General features: G+C 55.6%; 1 protein-coding gene across 4 annotated transcripts in view; it reads right to left on the reverse strand.

The window, feature by feature from the left end:
* The window catches only part of PLEKHA7 (pleckstrin homology domain containing A7), a 90987-nt gene extending 70065 nt beyond the window's left edge, over positions 1-20922 (reverse strand). For 2 of the 4 annotated variants that reach the window (XM_076069488.1, XM_076069490.1), the window contains exons 1-3: positions 19692-20922; positions 13302-13378; positions 10373-10430 (exon numbers count right to left, since the gene is read on the reverse strand). In XM_076069488.1, the coding sequence (XP_075925603.1) occupies positions 10373-10430; positions 13302-13378; positions 19692-19780 (224 nt within the window). In that variant the 5' untranslated portion in view covers positions 19781-20922. The remainder of the gene's footprint in view (positions 1-10372; positions 10431-13301; positions 13379-19691) is intronic. The other 2 variants (XM_076069491.1, XM_076069489.1) reach the window with 1 other exon arrangement.
* Between the last annotated feature and the right edge of the window lie 437 nt (positions 20923-21359).

The raw sequence follows: 21359 nt of genomic DNA on the forward strand, positions 1-21359 counted from the left end.
AACCACACGTTCACACACACACACACACCCCTAACCACACGTTCACACACACACACACCCCTAACCACACGTTCACACACACACACACCCCTAACCACACGTTCACACACACACACCCCTAACCACACGTTCACACACACACACAGCCCTAACCACACGTTCACACACACACACACCCCTAACCACACGTTCACACACACTCACAGCCCTAACCACACGTTCACACACACTCACAGCCCTAACCACACGTTCACACACACAGCCTTAACCACACGTTCACACACACACACCCCTAACCACACGTTCACACACACACACACACCCCTAACCACACGTTCACACACACACACACACCCCTAACCACACGTTCACACACACACACAGCCCTAACCACACGTTCACACACACTCACAGCCCTAACCACACGCTCACACACACACTCACACCCCTAACCACACGTTCACACACATACACTCACAGCCCTAACCACACGTTCACACACACACACCCCTAACCACACGTTCACACACACACACCCCTAACCACACATTCACACACATACACTCACAGCCCTAACCACACGTTCACACACACACACACCCCTAACCACACGTTCACACACACACACAGCCCTAACTACACGTTCACACACACACACCCCTAACCACACGTTCACACACACTCAGAGCCCTAACCACACGTCCTCACACACACACACAGCCCTAACCACACGTTCACACACATACACTCACAGCCCTAACCACACGTTCACACACACACACCCCTAACCACACGTTCACACACACACACCCCTAACCACACGTTCACACACACACACACCCCTAATCACACGTTCACACACACACACACCTAACCACACGTCCTCACACACGCACAGCCTAATCACACGTTCACACACACACACAGCCCTAACCACACGTTCACACACACATACACACACCCCTCACCACACGTCCTCACACACACACAGATCCCCAGTATAGTCTGTAACAGACTGTTGTGACAAGTGATGTTAGCGAGCGCCTATTCATGCCAGCACGCCGGACGAGTAGGGTGGGGAGCACCACGCCCAGCCGCCTTTGTCTCCCACCAACACTCACACACGCGATACCACAAAATAAAAACGCAAAGCTCCCCCGGGTAACCTTCGCCAGACTCTCGGGGCAAGTGCTGTTAGCGAGCACCTATTGAGGGCGACACGGCGCGCGAAGGGGTGGTGTCGGCAGGATCAGGCGCGCCCGTCTCTGTCTCCCCCTTGCTGATGTTCACACAACGCAGCAGGTACTGATTGTTGTAAGTTGAGTCGTTTCAGATACCACTCGCTACTGACGCTCACCGTGGCCCGGAATTGAACTCAGGGTTGGCCGGCTTGGTAGCGCATTGGGCTGACCCACGACGCAACGGCTCCTGGTCAGTTCCTCTGCACGCACTCTCTCTCCAACAAGGCAAAGATCCCCCAGATAGCCTTTAACAGGCTGCTGGGGCAAGTGCTGCTTGCTAGCACCGATCAAGGTCGGCACGGCGCGTGGGTGGTCAGCACCACGCCTCGCCGCCTTTGTCTCCCCAGTGCTCATGATGTTTACACATCAAACCAGATGCTCAATTTTAAGGCTGAGTTGACCTACGGGGATGGTTCAGGACCGGTTCAAATATCGAACTCGGATCGCCGGGTTCGTAAGCGCAGCGCGCTAACCACCACACTACCGCTCCCCACTAACACACGCTCACACACGACCCCACGCACACACACTCTTACATAAATCACTCGCGGAAAATAACTCGACACGCTCACACGTGCGTGTGACCCATTATAATTACGCGCACGCGCACGCGCGCGCACGCACGCGCACGCACCTCGTTTCCTAAAGTGGATGAGGGCCGCACGTGCACATTCCTGTGCGTGTGGGGAGCGGTAGCGTCGTGGTGAGCGATCTGCGCCACGAGGTGGAGTCCCGCTCAGAGGCTCCCGCACACGTGTAGAAGGGTGTTTGATTAGCACCAGTGGACCCGGTCCGGTGTGTAAACATCATCACGAGGGAGGCAAAGGCGGCCAGGCGTGGTCCTGGTCACCCACCACCTTAATACGTGTCTCGATGGCACAGTGGTCAGTGGTCAGCGCACTGCGCTACGAACTCGGCTACTGAGAAGTCAGCTGTCAATGTCTTCGATCTGAATGGAGTACCGAGTGCGGGGTGTCTGAAATTCAGCACAAGGGATACAAAGGCGGCTAGGCGTTGTTCTATTTACACCTCCCTTCCTGTTCGCTTTACTAACATCAATAGGTGCTCGCAAACAACGCTTGCCCCAAAAGTATATAGGTCTGCAAAGGGGATCGAGTGTGTGTATGTAGGGTGTGTGTATATAGGGTGTGTGTGTGTATTCGTGGTGGAACCATGCATCGATTAATACGCTCAATATACATGCATGGGTAAGGAGAGTTATGTTTAGAAAGTTATTCGTTGTTATGCCCACCCCTGGCATATGAATGTGGAATTCATACTGCTGGCGCATGAATGTGGACTGCATGTGGACTTTGTTTACGATTATATCCGACTCACGTTTTCCGTTCCGGCCGCTAGAGGCCGCTACATTCAGCACAAAAACAATTAATTATCTCATTTAATTCAATCAGGACGACAACGGATTGCGTTTCTCATTTTGTTGTCTCGGATCACTCTACCCTGGTCTCTGCGTGCTCCTCAGTCCCCTGGTCAACAGACTGATGGGGCGAGTGCTGTGAGCGAGCGTCTCTGACAGCCGGAACAGCACGCGAGGAGGTAGGTGGGTGGCCAACTCCACGCCCGGCCGCCTTTGTCTCCCCAGTGGCGATGTTTTGCACACCACACCTGCTTGCTCATTCAAGGCTGTGTCGACTTAGGGGTGACCCAGGAATATTTACGATATTCGTCGCTGGTGTTGGCCGGGTTCATAGCGAAGTGCGCTACCCACACGCTGCACTAGCCCTACCCACACGCTGCGATAGCCCTACCCACGCTGCGATAGCCCTACCCACACGCTGCACTAGCGCTCCCCACACGCTGCACTAGCCCTACCCACGCTGCACTAGCGCTCCCCACACGCTGCACTAGCCCTACCCACACTCTGCACTAGCCCTACCCACACGCTGCACTAGCGCTCCCCACACGCTGCACTAGCCCTACCCACGCTGCACTAGCCCTACCCACGCTGCACTAGCGCTACCCACACACTGCACTAGCGCTACCCACACTCTGCACTAGCGCTACCCACACTCTGCACTAGCGCTACCCACACTCTGCACTAGCGCTACCCACACACTGCACTAGCGCTACCCACACTCTGCACTAGCGCTACCCACACTCTGCACTAGCGCTACCCACACTCTGCACTAGCGCTACCCACACACTGCACTAGCGCTACCCACACTCTGCACTAGCGCTACCCACACACTGCACTAGCGCTACCCACACTCTGCACTAGCGCTACCCACACTCTGCACTAGCGCTACCCACACACTGCACTAGCGCTACCCACACTCTGCACTAGCTCTACCCACGCTGCACTAGCCCTACCCACACTCTGCACTAGCCCTACCCACGCTGCACTAGCGCTACCCACACACTGCACTAGCACTCCCCAAATCGACGCACAACGACAAGCGCCGCTCACCACACTACGTGGCGGCGACGTCACCACGACGCCTGTGCCACGCTAGGTGCACCTTGATGCCACGTGCAGAAGCGTGGAAGGCTCGCTGCGAGCAGGTCACGGGACAGACGCATGTGTCATGGGTTGACCAGGAAGACTGACACTGACACACACTTATACCACACAGACAGAGATCCCCGGAGAGCCTTGACATATCGCATTAGGGATAAGTCCTGTTAGCGAGCACCTATGAAGGCCGGGACGGCACACGAGGGGATGGGTGGCCAGCACCACGCCCGGCCGTCTTTGTCTCCCCAGTGGCGATGTTTACGCATCGCACCAGGTACTCATTTCAGACTGAGTCGGCCTAGGGGATGCCCAGGACATATAACACACGTACACATATGGTCGCGGTCTGTCTGCGTCACCTTTGCCCGGCTTCTATTGATCTTGACGGAGCGATATCGATTGTGGGTGGGGGGCGCGGGGAGAGTGAGGGGGGTGACTGCGGCTGCGTTCAACAATTCAGCAGAGGCAGCCACAGCACGGACCGAGCCGCAGTCCCGGGGCTCCAGCCTTGATTGAGTACGATGTAGGCGTACTCACTCACACAACAACCAAGGACAGATGCCCTACATTATTGTGTTCCGACTTACGAACCGATCGACTTACGAACGGGTGTCGGGAAATAAGTATGTTCGTAAGTCTAAGACTCAGAATCAGAATATGTATTTATACTGGAGGAATCCGATGAGCTATAATGCTCTGTTTCACAGACGGCTGCCCGTATTGTCCCCTTGCTCTAGCTGTGACTACGAGTCACGTGCCGCACGCCACAGTCGTACCGAGACATCTTGAAGCCGGGCACAAAGTGCCCCACCTTTCAACAACTCCGCTACTGCCGCACCACAATTGTTTAGCCAATCATCCCGCCAGGGCTTGCATCGTTCACAACCATTCTGCTGTTCCCATTCTGTCGACCGCCGCCCCCCTCCCCTCCTCGCGAGCGGCGCCCGGGGCGGCCGACTCACGTCCGCCCCACCCTTGCTTGCGGACCACAATGATAGCAGAGATCACAACAGAGATCACAACAGAGACCACAACAGAGATCACAACAGAGACCACAACACAGATCACAACAGAGACCACAACAGAGACCACAACAGAGACCACAACAACCTCGTCCCCCTCCACCCACGTGTCGCTCGCCGCCCGATCGTCACGCGCGGCGGTTCCCCGTCTATTTCCCAAGGGGGGGTTCGCGTGCCACCAGGATCTGGAATGTGTTTGTCTGCCTATAGATAGACAGGGCTTAGCCTTGGCCTCCTCGTACCCCCCACTGCCACCCGCCCCCGCCGACTCTCCGCCTCCCTCCCTCCCCCCGCCATACCCGAATAACATCACCTACAGCTGTACACACAGCCTGGCCGGGAGTGCCTCAAATAAAGAGCGAGTTTCACAGCGGGATTGTAAATGTAATTATTATCATCATCATCACGCTCAGTTCGGCATGTGTGGTATGCGGCAGGCATACCACACACGCGCGATGGTTCAGTTGCCAAATGGCTACCTGCGAGTCTCAAGACTTGTTCACAGAATATCAGAATCACAATGCGGAGTGATACTGGCGGAATCCGATGAGCTGTAAAGTTATTTTTCGCAGACACCCAGTGGCAATGAGGAGGCTCGTGCGTTGTTGGGATGCCGCTACTGCGCCGTAACGGTGCTCAGCTGCGTGCCGGACTTTCAATTGCAGAGGTCGCCGATTCGATTGGATCTCCGTGCAGTTGGAATCATGGAGCAAGATTCTGAAATGCAACGCCTCCCGCCGCCTCAGTCCATCCAGCAGTGTCACTGAGTTCACCAAAGTCTATGGTCAGTTGATCGTCTGTAGTGTGGGTACTCCCACCTCCTTCAATACGTCTGTCCAGCGTGGAAGAGTAGGCCAAATGCCCTCTAGAGGGCCTCTCTAAAGCAACTCACAATTGATGACATTCCGACAGGGCTGCGACTTCACCTATCCAATTGTGAGTCGCGTGACTCATTTTTCAAGTGGGTCCTACTCTGGGATAGCCGAGCTCAGGGGAGTTAACTCTCCCACCCATCACCACCACCACCGCCGCTTCTTCCCCATTACAACTGCAATGAGCCTCCTCGTCCAGCCACGCTCCATTCCAAGCCCCCCAAGTGGTTGACCGCCAAAGAGATTCCGAGCAGCCTCCGCGTGCCTCACTCACGGCCTCGGTGCCTCTATTCTTAGGGCGTTCTGATACCACATCCGCAACGACAACAACACACACCATCCCCAGGGACGCCACGGGTGTGAGGTCACTGTGTGCGGGTAAAGCATCCCTGTGGCAGGCGAGGTGCGGCCAACAAAGCTATGAACGTAAATTCACGTAATTTAAAAAATCCAGGACCCACGGGCAGCCTGCACTCCTACCTCACAGACAGCCTGCACTCCTAACTCACAGACAGCCTGCACTCCTACCTCACAGACAGCCTGCACTCCTACCTCACAGACAGCCTGCACTCCTACCTCACAGACAGCCTGCACTCCTACCACACAGACAGCCTGCACTCCTACCTCACAGACAGCCTGCACTCCTACCTCACAGACAGCCTGCACTCCTACCTCACAGACAGCCTGCACTCCTACCACACAGACAGCCTGCACTCCTACCACACAGACAGCCTGCACTCCTACCTCACAGACAGCCTGCACTCCTACCTCACAGACAGCCTGCACTCCTACCTCACAGACAGCCTGCACTCCTACCTCACAGACAGCCTGCACTCCTACCACACAGACAGCCTGCACTCCTACCTCACAGACAGCCTGCACTCCTACCTCACAGACAGCCTGCACTCCTACCACACAGACAGCCTGCACTCCTACCTCACAGACAGCCTGCACTCCTACCACACAGACAGCCTGCACTCCTACCTCACAGACAGCCTGCACTCCTACCACACAGACAGCCTGCACTCCTACCACACAGACAGCCTGCACTACTACCTCACAGACAGCCTGCACTCCTACCTCACAGACAGCCTGCACTCCTACCTCACAGACAGCCTGCACTCCTACCTCACAGACAGCCTGCACTCCTACCACCCACACAGACAGCCTGCACTCCTACCTCACAGACAGCCTGCATTCCTACCTCACAGACAGCCTGCACTCCTACCACACAGACAGCCTGCACTCCTACCTCACAGACAGCCTGCACTCCTACCTCACAGACAGCCTGCACTCCTACCACACAGACAGCCTGCACTCCTACCTCACAGACAGCCTGCACTCCTACCTCACAGACAGCCTGCACTCCTACCACACAGACAGCCTGCACTCCTACCTCACAGACAGCCTGCACTCCTACCACACAGGCAGACTATTGCTTACTCCTCGATTTCCGTGACGACCCAGAGATCGAACCCGGGTCGGAACTCCCAGCTAAACCAGGAGGTCTGGTGGCTTTACTCTCTCCAAGCTTCTCCTCTCTCTCTCTCCCCTCTCTGTCTCCCATCTCTTTCATGTCAATCAACCAGACTGTTTCGTCTCACCCACCGCACTGGGTTCAACTACTACCACCACGACACTGGAGGTCACAATAACACACCCACCCACTCGTCTACCCACCGACTCACCCACCCACCCACTCACCACACTGCAGATCAACTCACGTCTCTCTCTCTCTGCTTCTTTCCTCGCACCGATCCACTTTGGAATTCCCTCCTCCCATCGCCATCGTCGTATCTTTACCCCCAAGCTCTTACAACAATAACCTCGCTCAATGCAAACAAGGTCTTACACTCTTATCTACATTACATCTGTGACATTGCTCTTCGTTCCTGGCCGCTTGGCGTTCTCGGCCTGTGCTTTGCAACTGCGATTTTAGCTCCCCTCTCTCTCTCTCCGCTATCTTCTCCACTCTCCCGAGGCTCTCTCTCGTATCTCTCTCCACTCACCCTGTGTTCTCTCTTATCCCTCTCCACTCTCCTTGCTCTCTCATCTCTTCTCTCTCCGCTCTCCCTTCCCACTCTCGCTTCTCTTTCCACAGATGGAGAGGGGTGGGTGTGGAGAGGGGAGCTGGGGATGTCGCGCTAATAAAACCGAGAGGCGCGCTCCCCTCACCCCTGCCACGCACTGTGGACATCACCTGGTCCCGGTGCCCGCTCGGGGCTAATCCCAGGGGCGAGTTCCTCTCCCAGCGCCCGAGGGAGCCAAGTCCTCTGTCAACTCTCGCTCCGCGTGCCACCGCTCTTGCCTCGCCCTTCTTACATCGGCCCGCGTTGGGAGCTGATCTAGCGAGCCTGACCCTGGCTCATGGGACACTGAATGTCTAAAACCGGGCCAAGAGTTTTGCGTGTCTCGAAACAATGCTGCTGAAATGATGCAGTCCGCAGGGGGAAGGGATGTGTACAAAAGTAATTTCATTCATTAACTAGCAACGCGAACGTCCTTTGGACGTGACCGTACTGACAGCCAGCCAGCCAGACAGCAAAACTTTTATTTTATAACATAATATGAATTAAGATGTGGAGAGATGGATATTACAAAGAGAGACCTCTGCTGATTCATTTCGTTAAGCAAATTCAGTTTTGCCATCCATTGGGCCAATGAGGATGTATATTTATAATTGACATTGTGGCAGAGGTGTGCAGTTGGAGGCACCCCGGCCACCCTGGTTAATATTGACTCTGCATGCGTCCCAACCAGAACATTCCAGCACGCCGCCTGCTTGGCAGGGGACGTTGTAGACTCCGTGGCGTTACTGGAAGGAGGGTCGAGCGAGCCATTGTGTGCCGGCGTCACAGTCACAATTTTTTCCAAATTTTAATAACTTACTGACAATGTTTTTTTTATAATTTCATTGGAATTACCACGTAGCAACATCGCCCCCTACTGGCGGTGACAGGGTGGTGGGCAGTGCAGGGCCCCACAGCTTAAAGCATCCGAGGTTGATTCCAGACTCGGGCACCTTCCCGTGTGAAGTCTGTATGTTCTCCCCCTGTTCTGCATCGATTTCCACCGCCGTCTACACCCTACACCTACCCCACACCTACCCCTACCCCACACCTACCCCTACCCCACACCTACCCCTACCCCACACCTACTCCTACCCCACACCTACCCCACACCTACCCCTACCCCACACCTACCCCTACCCCACACCTACCCCTACCCCACACCTACTCCTACCCCACACCTACCCCACACCTACCCCACACCTACCCCTACCCCACACCTACCCCTACCCCACACCTACCTCTACCCCACACCTACCCCACACCTACTCCTACCCCACACCTATTCCAACCCCTACCCCACACCTACCCCTACCCCACACCTACTCCTACCCCACACCTATTCCTACCCCTACCCCACACCTACCCCTACCCCACACCTACTCCTACCCCACACCTACCCCACACCTACCCCACACCTACCCCTACCCCACACCTACCCCTACCCCACACCTACCTCTACCCCACACCTACCCCACACCTACTCCTACCCCACACCTATTCCTACCCCTACCACACACCTACCCCACACCTATTCCAACCCCTACCCCACACCTACCCCTACCCCACACCTACTCCTACCCCACACCTATTCCTACCCCTACCACACACCTACCCCTACCTCACACCTACCCCTACCCCACACCTACCCCTACCCCACACCTACTCCTACCCCACACCTACTCCTACCCCTACCCCACACCTACCCCACACCTACTCCTACCCCTACCCCACACCTACCCCACACCGACTCCTACCCCACACCTACCCTACCCCTACCCCACACCTACCCCACTCCTACCCCTACCCCACACCTACCCCACACCTACCCCACACTTACTCCTACCCCACACCTACCCTACCCCTACCCCACACCTACCCCACTCCTACCCCTACCCCACACCTACCCCACACCTACTCCTACCCCACACCTACCCTACCCCACACCTACCCCACTCCTACCCCACACCTACCCTACCCCTACCCCACACCTACCCCACACCTAATCCTATCCCACACCTACTCCTACCCTACACCTACCCCTACCCCACACCTACTCCTACCCCTACCCCACACCTAACCTACCCCTGCCCCACACCTACCCCACACCTACTCCTACCCCTACCCCACACCTACCCTACCCCTACCCCACACCTACCCCACACCTACCCCACACCTACCCTACTCCTACCCCACACCTACCCTACCCCTACCCCACACCTACCCTACTCCTATCCCACACCTACTCCTACCCCACACCTACCCCACACCTACCCTACCCCTACCCCACACCTACCCCACACCTACCCCACACCTACCCTACCCCTACCCCACACCTACCCCACACCTACCCCACACCTACCCCACACCTACCCTACTCCTACCCCACACCTACTCCTACCCCTACCCCACACCTACCCTACCCCTACCCCACACCTACCCTACTCCTATCCCACACCTACTCCTACCCCACACCTACCCCACACCTACCCTACCCCTACCCCACACCTACCCCACACCTACCCCACACCTACCCTACCCCTACCCCACACCTACCCCACACCTACCCCACACCTACCCCACACCTACCCGTCTTACCGTTCCCCCTGCGACCCCCCGCACAGCCGCACAGGAGATGATACGAGCCCGGTGTGGAGGGGGTAAGGTGAGGGAGGGTGGCGTCATTACTCACTCTATGAAGAAGCTGGCTCCTTCAGGCGTGAAGCCTTCCTCCCAGCCGCGGGGCAGGTCTGCCGGAGGGGGATCAGGAGGGGGGGGCAGGGGGGAATGGGGAGGAGGGAAGGGAGTGGAGACCAGCAAAGTTCAAGGGCAGCAGGGAGGGGCAGCAGGGAGGGGGAGCACGGAGGGAGAAGCCAAGTCAGAATGGCAATGGATGTGAATTCCCGTGTCGCTGTGCAAGAACCCGGTCCCTGTGGGGTGGGGGTGTACATGAGGCTTGGCCCATGCCATCATCAAGTCCAATAGACTTGATGATGCCATGGAACGCGACACTTGAAAGCGTCTGCTCGGCTCCCGCGATCTCGACGACGATGACTACATCTTGGCCTCTCTCATCCGTGAGATACGGAGCCATCGCCTTCACGATTCTCACTCGGCTCTTGAGAAGAGACTCAGAGGAGACTTCAGAACCAGTTGGTTATCTATGAATGGATCACGCGGTATGCGCGACACGCACACACAGGCTGGAGAGCTGACCAGCGTGGTGATGTGTGGAACTTCCCATCATTGACACTGCGTGGGGAGCATCACCATCGAGCACTGGATCGACAGACACACAGCACGGTCTTCCTGTGTACGTGATACATACACAAAGACAAATATCCCCCGTATAGCCTTAACATATTTTGGGGCAAGTGCTGTTCGCCAGAGCCCATTAAAGGCCGCCACGGCACGCGCATCGGTGGGTGTGGCCAGGATCACTCCCGGCCCCCTTTGTCTCCCCATTGTTGATGGCGTATACACCGTAGCTGATACTCATGGAAGGCCGAGTCAGATATTCGCCACCGATGTTGGCCGTGAGCGGGAATCGAACGCGGGTCGACGGGTTCGCTAACCACTGCGCCACCACTCCCCCGCCGTGTTATACCCAGCCAAACACATCCAGTGTTGATGATCAATCACACACGCACACACAGATACCCATGATGATGATGATGAATATTGTTATACGTGGTGATTAATATTGATGTATATATTACGAGTATTGATGAAACGCTACATCCGTGGGGTGTTCTCAGAGCGTTTTACATCACTGAACGTTATCGGCTGGCAGCGATGCACAGGGACAGTCAACAGCAACATCCCAACACGCCGGTCAATAGCACTGGGTGGCCTTTAAATAATCATATGTAATAGATGACGCTTCGGGCAATGGCCCTTCTTCAGAGCACATGCCAACTCAAGTATCTAATAGGGCACCCCCTGTGGCAGCTGTCCCCTGTGCGGCAAAGCGCGACTCAACACCTGGCATCAATCCGCCAGAGTAGCGGGCTATGATTGCTGCCGTGTGCAATTCCCATTGAATACTGCATAAGACAAAGATCCCCCTATAGCCTTGACAGAATTTTGGGGCAAGGGCGTTTAAAGTAGCGCACACAGACACATATGCACAATAATACGTGTACACAAGCTATCAATATGCCCTGCAAACGAAATTCTACGAAGCTATAAACCCTTAACAACGCTCGGGTGTACATTTTATATTTTACAACCTGCTTTCATTGGTTAACTTATTGCCAGAGATATAACGCTATGAGTGAGAAACTCAACAGCCATAGCCAGCAAGTGAGCCCGTAAATCACGACACACATTGACTGACAATGAATACCAACGCCTCGTTCCCCATGTGTGTCTCTGCACATTAAAATATATACAATTATTTTCACACATCCCATCAGCCAGACGACTTTCTAGAAGTGTGTAAGGGACGTTGCAGCGTTGTGGGATGCAATTACACGAATGACGCTCTATAAAATAGCATTGTTATTAAAAGTGTATTTTTGTTACATCAGTGTTTTAACAGCATAACGCAAACCATGGTCCGGTTTGAACATTCAACGTCTCATCAGCGGAACAAGTGCTGCCAGAATGGTTAAATGATAGGGCACTAACTCTGTTAGATATGGCTCCCGGTTCAACGCATACATCTCTATCGATAAACAACACAACATAATCATTCGCGTCTCTGTGGTGAATATGACAAAATCAATAACGCGCTTTCTTTCCGCATGCATCTCTCAACACACCAACACATAAGTACACGGTGTTCGTTTGTTTAACGGCTGAAAGAAGATCCCCTTGTACCGACAACATCCATCGCACCCCAAGTGTATCAACAGCGTATACATCACCTGCGGTCCAATGATCTCTTCCGATCGGCGTCAATAAACTCTCACAACAACGACATCAATCAATCAAATCCTCGCCGCCTGCTTCCCAGGCTGACGCTGCTCTCTCCGCAGGAGAGTTCCCCGACCAAGCGTCGCCTCGAGCCACTGCCCACACCGCGTGGCTGCTCACAGCCACGGACGGTGGATGAACATCGCACGCTGACAATGGGGGGGGGGGGGGGGGGCGATCTCAATCTTTGAACCCTGCAGCCTAACGCCTGGAGGTGCCTTCGCGCCCAACTGAATTGTGCCATAAAACTCACCACCACCGCCACAATCGTTGCCCAAAGTCCACCGGCAGTTGCAAGCCAGCAGGTTGGGGGTCACGGCAGGGCGCATTCACAACGCAGGCGCAGAGGGTTGGTCGAGCGGCCCCGTTTCCGTTACGGCCGCCGAGCCCACGCCCAGAGCTCATCGGTTTGTTGCACGGTGACCGGTTGCGGGCGGTTGCGTGCAACCGGTTGCGACTCGCACTCGTCAGGACAGGATCGACACTGGAGTGTATCGGCGAGTGAAGTTCTGCGTGAACAGTGACTAAGCATGGTAGTAGCAGAAGCAGTAGTGGCGGTAGAAGAGTGACAGGGAGGCGACTGACCACCGATGAGCGACGAGTGGGTAGCCGGATTAAATCGGTGAGTGCTGGATCATCACTACATGTGTATTTATTATGATTCCACCTTAATAGGAGCTCGCTAACAGCGCGTGTCTCACCTGAGCGGCGGCGATGCCCCGTGGACACGGGTTCACTGGTGCGGGGGTGCAGCCACGTGGTGCTGCGCGTGTCCTCACTGTGCGCACACACAAACACCGAGTTATGCACTCGTCAGCCGTGGTCTGTCCACTGCTGAACGAAGGCCTCCCCCAAACGCGTCGCCACCTCTCCGCGGCCTCGAGACGCGACAACAAATCTACCCAGCCGACCGCATCGACTCCTCCACGGATGGACGCCGCCCCCTCCTCTGCCTGCCACTCCGTCACCAGTCTCGACCCCCCGGCCATCCTCATCCCTGCGCGAGCCCCAGCCACCGGTCTCTCTGATGCACCTCCCGCAGTCTGTCCGTGAGGTCCCGAGCGGACATCCCTACCTCTCCACGCCTCTTTGTACACCGCTTGGATGTTGTTCCATTCAATTATCTCTGTCTCATGTACTTTCTTAGAGACGTTTATGCGAGTGCAAAGGCAAAGATCCCCCGTATATCGTTAGACGGACTGATGGGGCAACTGCTGTTAGTGAGCAGCACTTGTGAAGGCCGGCACGGCACATGGTGGTGGGGACGGGGGTGAACACAGCACCACGCCCGGCCGCCATTGTCTCGCCAGTGCTGATGTTTTACACATCGCACCAGGTACTCATCTGAGACTGAGTCGACCTAGGGGAGGCCCAGCACCGGTTAAAAAATGCCTCACTGGTGTTGGTCGCGAGCAGGAAAACTTGCCGGGTTCGTAGCAGAGCGCGCTAACCACTCCGCCACCGCTCCCCTCACACGGACACAAAGCAAAAGCAAAGATCGCCCGTATAGCCTGTAACAGACTGTAGGGGCAAGTGCTGTTAGCGAGCACCTGTGGTTGGCCAGCACCACGCCCGACCGCCTTTGTCTTCCCAGTGGTGATGTTTACACAGCGCGCCAGGTACTCATTTGAGGCTGAGTGGCCCTAGGGGAGGCCCATCACCGGTTCAGATAATCGTCACTGGTGTTTTCCGTGAGCGGGAATCGAATTCGGGTCGTCGGGTTCGTAGCGCAGCGCGCAAAGCGCTACTACATTTCGACTCCCCACACGCAAGGACACAGGCAGAGACTCGCGCACGGTGAGACACACGACCACGCTTCTATTTACACACTTAAACACGCAAGGCACTCGTAAACACGCGTACAAAGACACATATTTACACGCACGCTTGAAGACAAACCCACAGACTCACGGTCACATCCTCACGCACCCGGCGCATTCCTTAATGTGCAACCGCTGCGTACGCATCGGGACAGGCACACAGTCTCATAAGCACGTGCACTCTCCATCAGCCACGGTCAATCCACTGCTGGATGAAGGTCTCCCCAAATCACCACCGTCACCTCCCGCGATCCACGTGGCACTCGCTCGAATGCGCACACACACGAGCCGGTGTCAGAATCGCTCCGTCTCCTCGGCGGACGTCCCACTCGGATGTATTCCCTTCCTCGCTCGGCATGCGCGTTTACGCACTGTGGTGTAATTCTCTCTCGCGCGCACAGCCACACGCAGACTGGCTGTAGGTTATACACACACACACATAGATCCATAATACAGGCTTTTTTGAGTTAGATTGCGTAAATATATAAATGTGTCGTGAAACCCGCCACCACCCTACACAGCCAATTAGTAAGGGTTGTCACGTCAACAGAACGTGCCAATTCGTTACTTGTACAGCACACCGTAAATCCACAACATTTACAATCTTGTGTGGATTCACGTGGGGAGGAAGAAACCGGAGCACGCGGAGAAAAATCACGCCTTGTGCGAGGGGGCAACACTTTATCCCCATACGGATGAAAACAGATGGCGATTAGTCCACTTGCTGTGCCGCCTTCTCGTGGCGAGCCAAGGCACGGCTCCTCCTCGACGCCCACGGGAAGGGAGTTTCACGACATCTGTGAACGGTCATCCACCAACCCTCGCTGCTGCCTCCACACGCAGCGCTGGATTCTTACAGCGGCCACGTGCAGCGTAGCCACCACCACTGCCGCCCGGTTAGAATCCCGAGTCCCCGTTTGAGAACGAATGAAAAGATCCCCCGTATAGCCTCATACTCTTTTGGGTCAAGTGCTGTTAGCGAGCACCTATTGAAGCCGGCACGGCGCACAAGGGGGTGGGTGGCTAGCACCACGCCCGGCCGCCTTTGTCTCCCTCGGCGGCGATGTTTACACACCCCACCAGGTACTAATTTGAGGCTGAGTCGACCTACGCGAGGCCCAGGACCGGTTCAGATAATCGTCACTGGTGTTGGCCGTGAGCGGGAATCGAACTCGGGTGGCCGGGTTTCGCAGCGTGATACAACACCGCTCCCCACACACTACCGCACACACGCACACATGCACACATGCACACACACACACACACCACTATCCGTATCTGTGCTCTCTATTTACCCGGGTGAGACAGCATTGAGATTAATGATCGCTATTAGCAAATAAATGCACTCGAGTCAACACGTCCGCGGTGTGACTATAACCTGGCACCCCGTGTCATCATCATCTGAATTCATCGCTCCATCTCCCTGCCGGCTGTGACCACGTGGGCGCGTGACGTCCCTTGGCTGCCACGCCGACGTTATTCTCGACCAAGTGCCATCCACGCGGTAACGCGTTAACTCTTTGCCTATGAGCCGCGTTGTGCTGTTTGTTGCTGGCCGATCGACGTTATGTGCTCAGCAACTGTAAACCTCTTTGCGTGCCCTGGCCAATCGCATTGAAACTAAACTAATATTTTTTATTTTACCAGGTGAAGCCCACTGAGCTTTGTAGCTCTTATTCAGAAGCGACCTGGCCACAAATGATAGCTCAACAAAGTGGCTTATCATCACGTGGAAATGTATAGCAGCCAAATAATCTGAACGGGTGACGTTGATTCAAAATTTTGGAGGAAAAACCCGGAGGACCCGGAGAAAAATCCACACGACCACGGGGAGTGAGACCTGCAAACTGAAAATATACAGCAGCAGCAGGCGTCAGGGTCGGGATCGAGCCCACGACCACCTGCAGTCCAGGCGAGGGAGTTAACATCTAGCCACCGTGGCGCCCCCAGCTATTGGTGATGCATCAGAGTGATGTACATGATTCATGTTATTCTGCGTGTGTTCTCTGCGCCGTGTGTTCCCCTTCATGTCTCTCGGCGTAATTCCAAGCCTGCACCTTACCTCCCCATGCTTCTTTGCGCACTCGGGTGAGATGGGGTAAATGTAGATGTGTCGTACATCCACCGCCACCCGACACAGCCAATTGGCACGCTCTGTTCACGTGACAATTTTTACTCATTGGCCGTGTCGAGTGGAGGTGAGTGTACGACACATGTATATTCACGCCATCTCACCCAAATAACCTAAACGTGAATCCTTTGTCGCTGTTAATGATTCGTAAAAAAAAACCGTGTTGGCCGTGGCACTGCACGGCGAGGCGGGTCGAGTCAAGGACAGAATGCAGGGAATGTTGCGCAAAAAGGCAGCAGACAGGGGGGGAGTGGCACGGAAGGGGCAGGGAGGGGGCAGTCTGCCGAGAAGGAGAAAGAGGGGGGCATGGCTCAAGATGAGCAGCAGGGCGGAGGAGGAGGAATGACCGGGAAAACGTGATGGTGACGATGAGAGGCTGGTGGTGGGATGATGATGAGAAGAGAGATGGAAGGAGCAGAAGAGAGCTGCATGGAGGAGGAGCGGCGTCTGTTCTCACAGGGGGCGGGGAGAGGGGAGGGGTTCAGAGTGGGGGTGGCCACGCAGAAGCCGCGTGATTAACAGGAGGCTTGAGCCTAGGTACATTGGTGTGTTGAAGAATGTAACAAATGTAATCAGACCCAACAAAAAGACGGATCCCTTGTCTCGACCGAGAGTAGGTCCCAGGATCGATTCAGATATCACTCGCCACTGATGTTAGCCGTGGACCGGAGTCGAACGCAGGCCTCCGGCTCCATAGCACAGTGCGCTAACTACTGCGCCACCGCTCTCCACATATACACACAACAGCATCAGCCATTCGCCACTAAGTGATTGTGACGTCACCATAGCGCTTGTGCCAAGCTATGTGCATTTTGAGGCCATTCTAAGTGTCACGCACAAACAGATACACACACACGGATGAGACCAAACACACACACACACGTCTATACACAATACACACACAAACTCACACAAACTCATACAATAAACACTGATACAAAGGCACACCCAAACACACATTCACTCCCACAGCCCCTCTCACAAACTCACAACGAATACAAAAATCCCCCATATAGCCTTTAACAGACTGTTAGGGCAAGTGCTATTAGCGAGCACCTATGAGGGGGTGGGTGGCCAACACCACGCCCGGCCGCCTTTGTCTCCCTTAGTGGCGATGTATACACAGCACACACCAGGTACTCAATTGAGGCTGAGTCGACATAGGGGAGGCCCAAGACCGGTTCAGATAATCGTCACTCGATTTTGGCGGTGAGCGGAAATCGAGCTCGGGTGGCCAGGTTGGTAGGGCTGCGCGTGCTAACCGCTGCGCCACCGCTCCCCACGGGTGTGCACACACGCGCTGGATCCCATTCGCCCTTCACAGCGAATTGCGCGCATTCCGCAGCACGCGCAAGCGCATTGATTAATCATTAACCGCGCACTGTTAGTAAGCACGCGGCGCTGACAAACACACAAACACGGGCAGGTTGGGCGAGCGGGTATATGTATATATGTGTGTAGCGGTGAGAGTGCTGCGCTACGAACCCAGCGACCCGAGTTCGATTCCCGCTCACGGCCAACACCAGTGACGATTATCTGAACCGGTCATGGGCCTCCCCTAGGTCGACTCAGCCTTAAATGGGTACCTGGTGCGATGTGTAGTAAACATCGTGACTGGGGAGACAAAGGCGGTCGGGCGTGGTATTGGCCACCCACCCCCTCGTGTGCCGTTCCGTCTTTTATAGGTGCTCGCTAACAGCACTTGCCCCAACAGTCTGTTAAAGGCTATACGGGCGATATTTGTCTTTGTATGTAGTTTATTGTGTATGTTGGTGTGTATACAAGTGTGTGTGTGTATAATACATGCTGGTGTGTGTGTGTGTACAGGCGCATGTGCGGTGTGTGCATATATGTAGGGGTATCTGCGTGTGTCTAGTTATATATGTCTGTATGTATGTTCGAGTGTCTGCAAACACAGAGAGGTGTTCAACAAAGACAAAGATCCCCCGTGAAGCCTCCAACAAACTGTTGGGGAAAGGATTGTTCGCGAGCACCTATTAAGGTCAACACGGAACACGAGAGGGTGGTGTGGCCGCGACTGCCCTCGGCCGCCTTTGTCTCCCCAATGCTGTTTACACACCGAACCCCTACTCATTTGACAAGTACACACACCCACCTGCACGCACACACACACGTGTGCACACAGTTGAGGTGAGTATGTGTACACACCTGTGCACATACTCAACTCATTGAACCACACACACACACGCGTGTGCACAGACATACACACAGGTGCACACACCTGCAGAAACAACAACAGCCGCAGTTCACCACTAAGAGACGGTGACGTCACCACGGCGCTTGTGCCAGGCTAGGTGCACCTTAAGGCCACGTGAAGTGCCGAAGGCTCGCTGGCAGGTCACGGAACATACCCAGGTGCGGCTGAACTGACTGTCAGATGTTCCCCAATGTGCCAATTTTCGGCGTTTTAACCGCCGGGCGCTCCGCTCGTTGTTGTGAGCGTCGCTCCTCTGCCCTCCGTTGTTGTTGGAGGGCGACTGCCTCCAACTCCCCAGTAGCGTCCTTCACGAGCCTCCTCCACAGAGGCCGATCTTGACACCGCTGGTACCAGTCATCAGCAGGTCCACTCAGCTCCACGTCCTCCTGTACCACATCACTCCATCTCTTCTCTAGCCCGTGTCGCGCCCATTTAGCCCCCTCTATCCAACCGAACAGAAGCTGTTTCAGCATGCGGTGGCTGGGCATGTGGGCTACATGACCCAGCCTCGCTTGCCGGAGGAGTTCACTGATGGGGCTGTGCCCAGATCTTTCAAGAATCTGTGAACTCCTCACACAATCCAATCTGGCTAAACCCAGAATGGATCAGGCTAGCCTGAATGTTTCAAACCGACGCAAAAAGTTATTTTAGAGGGCTCCATATTAGCGCAAGCACACACAGAGAGAGAGAGGGAATAATTGTGGCCGAGAAGACCCGGAGCTCAGTACGGAGCGACAGACCGAGTCAGCTTCCGCACGACAGCGTTACGCAGCTGACGAGAAAATAATGCCGCTTGAAAGATTCGGAACGAGACCCCGGCTGCCAAACCGAAGCTGACCATGAGCACACGTACACACAATTACACACACGTACACAAAGACAACAACACACACACGTAGACACACACATACACACAACTCACTGCATGAAGTAGACACGACCGTCACTCGTCACGTCGTAATACCAGCCGGGCGGCAGGCTGTCCCTGCCAGTGAAGTCGTCGCCCGCCATTTCACACGAGACGAGGTTCGGGGCTCACGCCGGCCCACGGGGGCGGGGGTGGTCAGAGGCCCAGGTCGAGGTCCCGGCCGCCGCTGCCGCTGATGATGCTGCTGCTGTTGTTGTTGACCGTGTGAAGGACAGACACCTTCCCTCTCAATCTCAGCGGCTACCCCCCCACCCCCCTTCCTCTCCCCGCCCCTAACGAGGGGCTCACAGCGAGACAAAGTCCAACGTGTGATGATGTCGCCTCTTGCTACTGCTGCTGCTGATGATTATGCTGCGATAATGTCCCGGCAGTCGCTGCTGATGCTATAATGGAACGGTCCGGCAAGCACTGCTGATGATGAAGATTGATGATTGATACTGATGATGATGATGATTTCGTTACTAGTTAAGAGACTGCTGCTGGAGCTGCTGTTGTTGCTGCTACTGTTGCTTCCGCCGCTTCTGCTCTTGCTGATAATGCTGCTGCTGATGTTGCTGCTGCTGATGTTGCTGCTGATGATGATGACGCTCGCAATAGTCCAAAGCGCTTCCCCGGCCTCGCGAGAGCGCGCGTGGAGCGGAGCCGCGACGCACCGAGCTCGCAACCGTCCCGTGACGATCGCCCCCCCCGTCTCCCCTCCGTGGCCCCCTTTCTCTGCCCCCGCCTCCCCCTCCGCTCCTCGAGGGGATGACTATAGTTGAGGGGTGGGGGGAGGCGGAAAGGAAAATTGGGGGGGGGGCACAACCAGAAATCCGTAAATGAAAGTCGGAAGAGCGCCGCGCACGTCTTGACGCACCGACTGGGCGCTCAGCCGCGCGGCCAGCCCCTGCACCTCCAACAATACCTGCCCCCCCCCAAACAAAGCGAACCCCCCCTTCTACCGCTCTCGCTAACCCAGTCGAGCCTCGACGAGGAAGGAGCGAGTGCCGTGAGCGTGCGCCGAGCAAAGCCGGCACGGTCCACCGCGGAGGGGTCGAGCGGACACGTGGGATGGCCCCGTGTCCCCCACGTCGCTTACCGCCCGATGTTATTCCCCCGGCGCTGACGTTTTACATATCGCGGCTGTCGGTACTCGTTTAATGCCGAGTCGACCTAGGGGAGGCCCAGGACCGGGGGTTCAGACGCACACGCTCGCTCACTCGCACGGAGTGCCTGCGATTGGCTCCGTGCGGTCAGATGCTCGGAGCGCCGAGCGTTGCCGGGGCAACCGCATCAAGAGCTGAGCAGTGTTTGGAGAGCGGTGGTGGGGGCTGGGGAGGGAGGGAGGGAGGGCGGGAGGGAGGGAGGGAGGGAGTCTCGATGCGAACATAAATGCGCTCACGATGCCGCCCAGTGGCGCAATCTCGTTCCGTCAGCATCATCAGCACGATCACCATCATCATCATCATCAGCATGATCATCATCAGCATCATCATGAGCAGCATCAGCAGCAGCCGCATGATGATATGTGTTGAATTTTAGTGGACTTTATTATTAGTGTAATCATCACCATCATCCTCATCATCACCAAAATCATCATCCTTATCGTCGTCTCAATCAGCATGATACCTCCTCGAAAGGGTTTCAGTGAAGTCTATATCATCATCATCCCTTATTCTTAGC

Source organism: Petromyzon marinus, chromosome 24, assembly GCF_048934315.1.
Source record: "Petromyzon marinus isolate PM22_M1 ecotype Great Lakes invasive population chromosome 24, UKy_Petmar_22M1.pri1.0, whole genome shotgun sequence".
Classification (NCBI taxonomy): domain Eukaryota; kingdom Metazoa; phylum Chordata; class Hyperoartia; order Petromyzontiformes; family Petromyzontidae; genus Petromyzon; species Petromyzon marinus.